Raw genomic sequence first — 9,506 nt, 5'->3', positions numbered from 1 at the left:
CCATGTCCATATGGTAGTCACATATGTGTCAGTAGGAGCTTCGTGAAGATAGGGCTTGTGTTCTCCTCACTGCCTCGGTCCTGATGCTGTCATCAGCATGACCTGGACCAGCACACTGCTCAGTGGGGAGGCTCATTGCCTCAAAGCTGTTTCAAAACTGCATCAAAAGTCTTCATCAGGAACTTAAATAGATGTCTTAGGGTTTCTATTGCTGTGATGAATCACCATGACCAAAAAGCAAGTTGGGGAGGAAAGGGTTTATTTGGCTTACACGTTCAGATTATAGTCAATCACTGGAGGAAGTCAGGACAGGAACTCAAACAAGGCAGGATCCTGGAGGCAGGAGCTGATGCAGAGGCCATGAAAGAGTGCTGCTCACTGGCTTGCTTCCCCTGGCTTGCTCAGCCTGCTTTCTTATAGAATCCAGGAACACCAGCCCAGGGATGGCACCACCCACCTTGACCTGGTCCTCTATTGATCACTAATTGAGAAAATGTCTTACAGCTGGGTCTCTTGGAGGAATTTCCTCAACTGAGGCTCTGTCCTTTCTGATGACTCTAGCTTGTGCGGTTGACACACAAAACCAGCCAGTACAATAGTGTACCAGCTTGCTTGAGTGGTGTCTGATCATTGGGTCCAAGTGGCATGTACTTACAGAATCAAGAGCAAACCCCGTAGAGGCAGAATGACTTGCTCAGAGAAATAGAAGCAGGCGGTGAATTGTCCCCGAGTGTGCAGCCCTGGGCTTAGCACCCTCAAGTCCTCATCCCCCACTGCTTTCCTCTCTCACCAGAGATTCACCTAGGCTCCAGCAGCAGCAGCAGCAGCAGCAGCAGCAGCAGCAGCAGCAGCAGCAGCAGCAGCAGCAGCAGCAGCAGCATAGCTCAAGGATCATATCCTTCTATGAAGAACAATTCTCACACACAGAAACACAAGGCTGGGTCTCTGTTTGTTGGAATAGTCTGTCTTGGGTGAGGTTTCTAGAAGGTTCTCCAAAGAGGAAGGTTCTCAGATGTGAAGACAAAGGGGCAGGAACTAGAGCAATGGCTGCTTAAGGCCAGCTAGGATGTGGGGAGGGAGAGAGCAGGTGCATGAGAGCGAGCCTGCCAGGGCCTGCCTTGGACAGCCCAGGTTGCTTGGGGGGAGAAGGGGGTGTGGCTCAGGGAAGCTACTCTATTAGGAATCAGGGGAAGATCCTTGGCTGCACTTGGCCTTGGTTATGTCCTTCGGGGCCTGGGTGTGGTGGATTAAGGTGGGTATTGCGGGGGCAGCGGGAGAGTTTTGCCACTCGAGTCTAATGAACATTTTCCTTTGGGGTTACTTTGAGTCTAAGCCATCATTGAAAACATGGCCTTGTTGGATTCTAGAATGTCAGTGCTTGAAAGGTCCTTCAAAGGAGAAAAAAGGGCCTGTTGAGGGACACATGAAAGATGGAGGTGGGTGTCTGGCTTCACAATCCACTGTTCGCTTCCAGTCCCTACTTCCCTGAGTCACTCTTACCATTTGGAACTTAGCTCAAGTGTCTACTTACATTGCTGAGTGTGTGAGCAGTGTCATGCCATAGGGCTAAGAACTTCATTTCTTTTACATTATTATGGGAGATTGGGGCTGGGATTGGGGGACTGTCTTTGGCAAAGAAGCTTAGAATTTAGGGGGCAGACTGAGAAAATGGTGGCAGGTGGGAGGAGGGGCCGTGTTGCTAATCATCCCTGAGACCCAAGCAGGAGTTTATAAAGAATTTCACCTGCCTAGTGGACATGTATGGAACACATGGTGTAGTTCATACACGGAATTAAGTCCTATGCATATATTAATTTTCTCCTCATCATGCTTCTGTGAGGTAGATCAGGTATAGCCACATTGTGCCCCATGGTTGAAGAAACAGGCTTAAAGAGGTGGTCAGCTGTCCATCATTACAAAAGTGGTAAGTGCTGGATCCCGGATCCAGCCTTTCACTCAGACCACTCTGCTGCTTTGATGCCATCAAGAGCAGGGAGAAGGGGCTGAAGGAATCCCATTATCATCCAGGAATGGGTGTGAAGATTGAGGGCCAGAAGAGGAAATGTTGCTCGCATCCATTGATGATCTTCCGCTGACGACTGACCAGTGGGTGCTTGGCCGGGGAGCGGTACTCAGTTCCTCACCCCACTGACTCCCTGGATCCAGTCCTTGTTGGGATAGATGTAAGAATATACTCCATAGCGATCTTTCTTCCCACAATCCACGCCCCAGGACACTACGCCCACCAGGTACCACTGGTTTGTTTCTTGATCTTTGGTCATCATGGGGCCTCCAGAGTCACCGGCACAGGCGTCTTTTCCCCCTAGATGAAAGGGAGGTACAGATGAAATACAGTGTGCCCCTTTCCCAGTGCGAATCTGAGTTCGACGTGTAGTTCAGGCAATCGGGCACTAGAGGGTGCAGCAGACCATTGGATACAAAGCCTCGCTGCTTCAGGAAGGGATGCCAAGAAGTGTCTTTCTTTCCCTCGCCCCCCACGCCCCTTCCCCGTCCCCCGTCCCCGCCCCCATCCCAGGTTCTCAGCACCGATATTTTAGTCAGCTTCTTACCTTCCTTTTCTCCAGCACAGATCATGTCCTTGGTCACTTTCTTCTTCAATGGGGCGTAGGCCTCCTGGCAGGTGTCGTAGTTGACAATTGGGATTTCAATCTGGAACATAAGGCTATTGTTGGTGTCCACTCCTGGCTGAAAGGACCTTGCTGTCTGACAGCTTTGACCAGGCCTCCAGCTACCTATACTCGGTTTCAGGAACTGCTGCGTGGTACAGGTAAAGGCACAAGGGAGTGGAGAACTGGGGACTCATCAGCTACAGACTTGCTCTGTGGCCTTGGTCGAGTATCTTTGCCTATTTGCGACTCAGTTATCTTATCTGTAATATGGAGACAATAATCCTTGCCTAGTATACATATCAGCTTCAAATATGACAACATATAGAAACCCATGTCAGTTTGCAGACAACTTCCTCCATCCCTGCCCTCGAACCTGGTGCATGTGGTTTTATCTCTCCTTAGACCACTGAGGCTCTCACACCTAATCTTCAAGAAGATCCTCACAGTAGTAATATTAATTGCTAATCGCATGCAGATTCACAAAGGAAATGAATGATCAAGGGCTTTGACAGTGTATAGATATTTAGTACTATATGTAGATGCTGGATATTTTTTTAAATTACAATTTAAAAATTATTCTTTTCAATGCATATGGGGTTTTGCCTGCCTGTATGTTTGTGTGCTGCATGCCTACTTGGTGCCTTTGGAAGAGAGAAGAGGACATGAGATTCTTTGAAACTGTAGGTACAAATAGTTGTGAGTCAACATGTGAGTACTGAGAATTGAACCTGGGTCAGTGATTTTAACTGCTGATTCATCTGTCCACCCCTCAGATACTAGGTCTCTGACAGCTTATCACACTTGCTTTGTAGCTAACTCTCACTTCTCATTTTCCCTCACTGCAAGAACCCAGTGGACCGTGTGCTCCAAGCACGCACCCTCAGTGTGCTCTTGTTACACAAGAACTATAATCTGTGCAGATTCTCCTTGGGCTATGGCCATCCTAGGGAAGTGGGGACAGGAAGCCGTGTCACAAGGATGCTGTTTCGGTATCTGCTGGAGTCCCTAATTTATTATTCATCGTTCAGGCACCATTTGAGAGCATCGTTCTTTGGGAAGCCATCTTTAGTCCCTAAGGCTGAGCCAGACCTCCCGTGTACATCCTAGAGCACCTTATATTTCTTCATCACCTTCATCATACCCATAACTACTTCCTGTCTGTCACACTTGACCAGAAGCACAAGGAGCCCGGGAGCTAGAGCACCGCTTGCCTGCTCTTCTCCCCGGTGCACCTAGTAGCTAGATTGCAGGGGTCAGCGGGTAACCATCCGAGAGTTCATGAATGAAGCAATGGGTGATTGCACACATCTGAAACCTTTAGACTGTGACAAACTTGTCACACGGTCAGGGACTTAAATGTTTGAGGATTTAGAGCCCAGCCCGATAATAGAACCCAGTCATGTCAGAACCAGGCGGAGACTAGAGGAGATCTAGTAAGTCTGATACTATCCTCTATCCCCTGTAGAAGACCAAAATAACTTATTTCAGGTGGCTAAAGAAGTCACGAGGGTCCCAGATTGGAAGCCATGGCTCCTTAGGTCAAGTCTAGCACTCTTGTCTGAATTCACGGCGGTATGACTTTTGAATGCTGTGGTCAAGTTCCCGTCGGAACGAACTGCGTTTCTCAGAGCCTGGCCCCTTCTTGCTAATTTGCTATGCAGCCTTCATGGTGTACAGATGATGCATGAACCTGCTGGGTACCCACACTTGCCATGTTCTGGAAGGATTTCCATTTTCTGACCTGTTTACCAGTTGTCAGGGACATAGAATGGCATTTAGAGACTGGAGCCCAAGTCCAGATCAACAAACACTTCCAAATTTCTGGGACTCTGAGTCCTGTTAAATTTTGGAGTTGTCTGGCCCCTGCTTTGTCTCTTATCATTTCCCTTCTCCAAGCCTCCAAAACCCAGCAGGAGGGCTGGACGCACAACCACGGCATCGCTGTTTGTAGGATATAAATTGAACCACACCTCCATCAGGTTCTCTGGAAGCCTCTGCAAGAACTGCTTCCCCCAGCCGCTGACAATGACCATGGTTCCTAGAGGAGAGAAGAGACTGTGAGGAGAAATCTGTGTGATGTGGGATGCCCCTCTGTATGCTGTGAATGTGTTTTATTACCATTGGTTAATAAAGAAATTGTTATGGCCTATGGCAGTGCAGAATATAGCTAGGCAGAAAATCCAAACAAAGATATAGAGAGAAAGAAGGCAGAGTCACAAAGACACCATGTAGCCTTACTGGTAGGCCACAGCCTCATGGTGATACACAGATGAATAGAAATGGGTCCGTCTAGGATGTAAGAGCTAGCTAGGAATATGCCTAAATTATTGGCCCAACAGTGTTGTAATTAATATAGTTTCTGTGTGATTATTTGTGTCTGGGCAGCTGGGAATGGACGAGCCATCTCCTTCTACACTGTGTGGCATATGCTGAAGATTGGCCCTGCCAACTGCACCATGTTCTGCCAGAAGGGAAAGGGCTGAAGTTACTACTCAGAGAAAGGCAGCTACAGCGAAGGGAGAGGGCGAGATGGCTGCTGAGTCAGATGGCATTTGCTCCTTGATTTATTACCTGGCTCCTTTATTTACCTAGCCTTTCTGGCAGCCAGCAAGGACCTGAGGCTCTGTGAGAGCTGTCGTTTCGCCCATCTTGTTCCCTGTTGCACCCTCAAGTCTACAGAAATGTTAGGCCGTAGGAAGGAGGTCCCTGGTCAAGGACTCTGGACACAGAGCCCAGTGTAGTCAGTTATAAGTCAGGCCTCACGTTCAGACGCCACATCCCTAAAATGAATATGCTGGACTTGGCAAACCCACAAGCTAAGTCTTATGAAGTCCATAAGCTTATGAAGTCACAGATGTGGGGATAACATGGAAATGGATTGAGGGCAGCGAGGGCAATTGCATTCTCGGTTAATAAGAAGCCTTGGATACTGAAAACAGTGCTGTGTTTAAATTCAGAGGACCGCACCTCTTCTCCCACATCTGCTTCTAATGATGCTGATGAGCCTCCTCTTCTCTTTCTTTTTCTTCCTCCTCACTTGCTTCCTTCCTCTCTCTCTTTTACATTTTATTAGTTCTTTGATAAATTTGTACAATGTATGTTGATCATCTTCACCCCTTTCTCCCCAGCCCCTCCTAGATCTACCCTCCTTCCCTACCCACATCTCCTCCTTGCTCTGTTTTTTTTTTTTTTTTCTGACAAATCTGATCTGTGCAGTCTGTATTTGGCTGTGTGTCCTTACACCGGAGTGTGGCTGACCCACCAGAGGCCACACCTATAAAGAAAACTGACTCTCCCCTTCCCAGGAGCCACCAATCGCCCTATCTCCTCAGGTAGGAGTGGGACTTTGTGCTGAGCGCCCTTCTGCATGCTGGGATTTTGTCCAGCTCGGGGCTTGTTTGTGCTGTCACACAACTGCTATGAATTCACACGGAACTGCCCTGCCGTGTCCACAAAACAGTCTCACTGTAGGCATTCGGCACCTTTGCCTCTTACATCCTTTCTGCCCACCCCTTCCACAGTGATCCCTGAGCCCTTGGAGGAGGGGTATGATATAGATATCATTTATATAATTTGGGGCTGGGAACACCACAGCCTCTTAATCTCTGTAACTTGATTAGCTGTGGGTCTCTGTGTTAATCTCTATCTACTGAAGAAAGAAGCTTTTCCGTGTGAGTTGAGAGGTGCAGTAATCTATGGGCATAGTGATCAGTCACACCAACATGTACAAGGCTTCCAGGAGGAGTAAGGTAAGCTAGTGGGTGCCAGGCAGCTGGTACCTTCGAAGTCCACAGTGCCTGGTGAGCCGGCCAGCCTTACCTACACATTTCCTGTCGGCTCACTTCTCTTAAACATGTCTCAGATTCCAGCAATTTCTTCTGCACCATCTTTAAGCTTCAGGAAATGAGTGAGGATATGACACACTAAATTCCACAGAAGAAGAGGCCAGCTGGCCTGGGCTGGCCTCCTGCTCTCCGTTGACTATATTCTGTTCACGATAGTTCACTTTAATAACATAGGCAGCCTGGTGGGGTTTCCCGTCCAGTTTAGAGGCGGGGGACCTAGGCATCATGAGGCTGGCAGCATCCTCAAGGTGACTCAGCAGGAAAGTCAGCGTCTGCATTGGATCTGCCCTCCCACTGCTCGTTGGCTGTGTCATGCTGGGAATTGAACCTAGGGCCTGGTGCGGACAAGGCACACACACTATTGCAGAGCTCTCTTCAGCCTGAGCCACACCCCTAGCCATCCTGCTGTGTACTGCATGGTGATGCTGGGGGTGACTGCATGGAATGGCAGGTTTTCTTGACTGATGGGATTTCCAGAAAAGGGAGGCACTTTCTACTCTTCCAGCCTCCACAATGCAGACTACTAACTCCCCCCAACCCTGCCCCAGGCTCTTCCTGTGTGCATCCCAGACCCCCTTTACTTATAGTTCATATACTTTGTTAAATTTTCTATTATAACCACTTGGGTGATTTGGGGGTTCCTATATGGAAAAACAAGTGCCGGTTTACTTCGTGCCTAATGCTACTTGTGCCTCCGTGGAGTTAGTTCTTATGTGGTTGTGTTAGGGGAAGCGCACATTGTGAGATGAGCGGTTTTATAGAGCCTCATCTGTGCTGAAGAAGAACGCCTTGCTGTAGCCACAGCCACACTACAGAAGAGTAGCCAGGGAGATGCTATGCTGACTGGTTGTTATGTCAGCTTGACACCAGCTAGAGTTACCTGAGAAGAGGGAGTCTCGATCGAGAGATTGCCGCTGTCAGTTCTGGCTGTACGCAAGTCTGTACAGCATTTGTTAAATTAGTGATTGATGTGGAGGGCTCAGACCGTTATGGGTGGTGCCATCTCTGAGCTGGTGGTCCTGGCTGCTATAAAAAAGCAAGCTGAACAAGCCATGTGGAGCAAGCCAGTAAACAGCACTCCTCCATGGCCTCTGAATCAGTTCTGCCTCCAGGTTCATGCCCTATATGAGTTCCAGTCCTGGCTTCCTTCAGTGATGAACAGTGATATGGAAGTGTAAGACAATTAAACCCTTTCCTCCCAGGATGCTTTGGTCCTGGTGTCTCATCACAGCAACAGAAACCCTAGCGAAGACAGGTACCTTCAGTGGAGGGATGCTCAGGCAGGCAGATGGGCATCACGAATTCGTTTAGCCTTGGGCTCTCCGACAGCTCCACCAGACCCAGGTCGTTCTCAAATGTGCTGGGGTTGTACGAGGGGTGCAGGACAACGTGCCTCACACTCAGATGCTGTTCGTCTTCGTCTGAGCGGCGCCTCCAGTGCTTTCCTGGACCACGGAAAGTGTGTAAGACAGAGCAGAGTGGGGGGAAAGGTGGATCCTTGCTCGCTACTGCCCCAAGTTCCATCTGGTACCTGTTCCTGCCTTAATCCCTCCCCTCTCTGTCCTCACCCCCTCAGCCATCCTGCACATTCTCCTGGCTCCACCTCTGACGATCACAGGGGCTGAGAATGTTCCATCTGATGTGCCTTGCCACTGCCCAGTTGATCATAGTCGCCCTTTACTGTCTGCAGCATAGGCCGTCTGCTGAATTAGAGGTTTTTCCTATGTGATAGCCCAGGCTGAGAAAGGCAAATGCGGTACATTCTCTCTCTCTCTCTCGCATGTATATCCTTGTCTCTATTAAATATGCATGTGTAGGTAGGAGAAAATGTGAGTGAAGGCCCGGAGTGGGACCCATGTGACCAGACAAAAAGAAATGATTCTCTAAGTGGGTGAGGGTAGGGAAGACAGTAGAGGAAACTGAAACAGGTGAGCAAAAAGGGACAGCAGGGAAGCGGGGTAGGGAGATGAGAGGTGAGAGGGGTGGGGTGGGGGAGAACCAACCAAAATGAAACGTATGTAAGTAAACCTCATATGGAAATACTACTTTGTAAACTAATTCTGAAAAATAAATAATACCTAAGAAATTGAAAGTACTTCTGAGTCATTCATTCCCGATGCGATGTTTTTGGTGTTTCAGAAGATTTTTATTTTATTTTAGTGCATGCACGCCTGTGTGTGCATGTGTGTGTGTGCATGTGTGCATGTGTGCATGCATGTGCATGTGTGCTATGCACATGCACGGGGTACTTGCTGAGGTCAGAAGAGGGGGTCAGGTCTTCTGAAGCTGGGGTTACAGGTGGTTTGGGTTGCTGATGTGGGAAAGGAAGTCTGGCCCTCTGCAAGAGCAGGTGCTCTCAACTTTGGAGCCATCTTTTGATCTTCTGAGACTAATTTGTAATGCAAGTTAGCTCTAAAAGGACTTTTTAAAAAAATTCCCCAAACAAAATTCTGATTACTAAAAAATCTTGATGTGCATCAAAAAAGATACTACCCTACATCCTCCCCTGACTCAAAACTTCCAGCTTCCGCTCTCCCAATAGATGCTGATCTTGTTTTTATAACGTTTATAGGCTGCCATGGGCTGGCACTAGTTTTTAATTAGATTGTGGCTCAGTGTTGAACTGAACTGAGCCAGCGGGTGGTCTTTATTTCAATAGGAAGAGCCTTGAAAATGGTAGCAGGGAAACTCTGTTCCACGAACCACAATTGGCTTTGGAAGTCTTGGCCTCCTACTCACCCATAACAATTTTGAAGTCAGAAGGGCTGAGCAAGTCTGAGCTGTGTAGGGTTGGATCTTCTGGATCAAGTGAATGGTGGAGGCAGTGAGCTGCTGTCAAAACCCAGTTGGTACCTGAAGAATAGAGCACACACATTCTGTGTCCTGCATTGGCCTATCCTGCCTCTGACTGTGTCGAACTAAGGGCCTTAATGCTACTCAAGAGCACTACCCCAGGCCCTGCAAATGCCCAAACATGCCTCCACTGTGTTCATTGCCCCAGGTCAGATACTCAGATGTCCCCATTGGAAGA

General features: G+C 48.4%; 1 protein-coding gene across 1 annotated transcript in view; it reads right to left on the bottom strand.

Moving 5' to 3' along the window:
- Positions 1 to 242: 242 nt before the first annotated feature.
- The window catches only part of Masp1 (MBL associated serine protease 1), a 65,333-nt gene continuing 56,069 nt past the window's right edge, over positions 243 to 9,506 (bottom strand). The window contains exons 11-15 of the mRNA XM_048453881.3: positions 9,215 to 9,328; positions 7,735 to 7,920; positions 4,601 to 4,668; positions 2,571 to 2,670; positions 243 to 2,323 (exon numbers count right to left, since the gene is read on the bottom strand). Of these exons, the coding sequence (XP_048309838.3) occupies positions 2,133 to 2,323; positions 2,571 to 2,670; positions 4,601 to 4,668; positions 7,735 to 7,920; positions 9,215 to 9,328 (659 nt within the window). The 3' untranslated portion in view covers positions 243 to 2,132. The remainder of the gene's footprint in view (positions 2,324 to 2,570; positions 2,671 to 4,600; positions 4,669 to 7,734; positions 7,921 to 9,214; positions 9,329 to 9,506) is intronic.

Source organism: Myodes glareolus, chromosome 2, assembly GCF_982192425.1.
Source record: "Myodes glareolus chromosome 2, mMyoGla1.1, whole genome shotgun sequence".
In the NCBI taxonomy this organism is placed as follows: Eukaryota; Metazoa; Chordata; class Mammalia; order Rodentia; family Cricetidae; genus Myodes; species Myodes glareolus.
The sequence above is the reverse complement of the archived record's forward strand: the minus strand, read 5'-3'. Positions and strand labels throughout refer to the sequence as shown.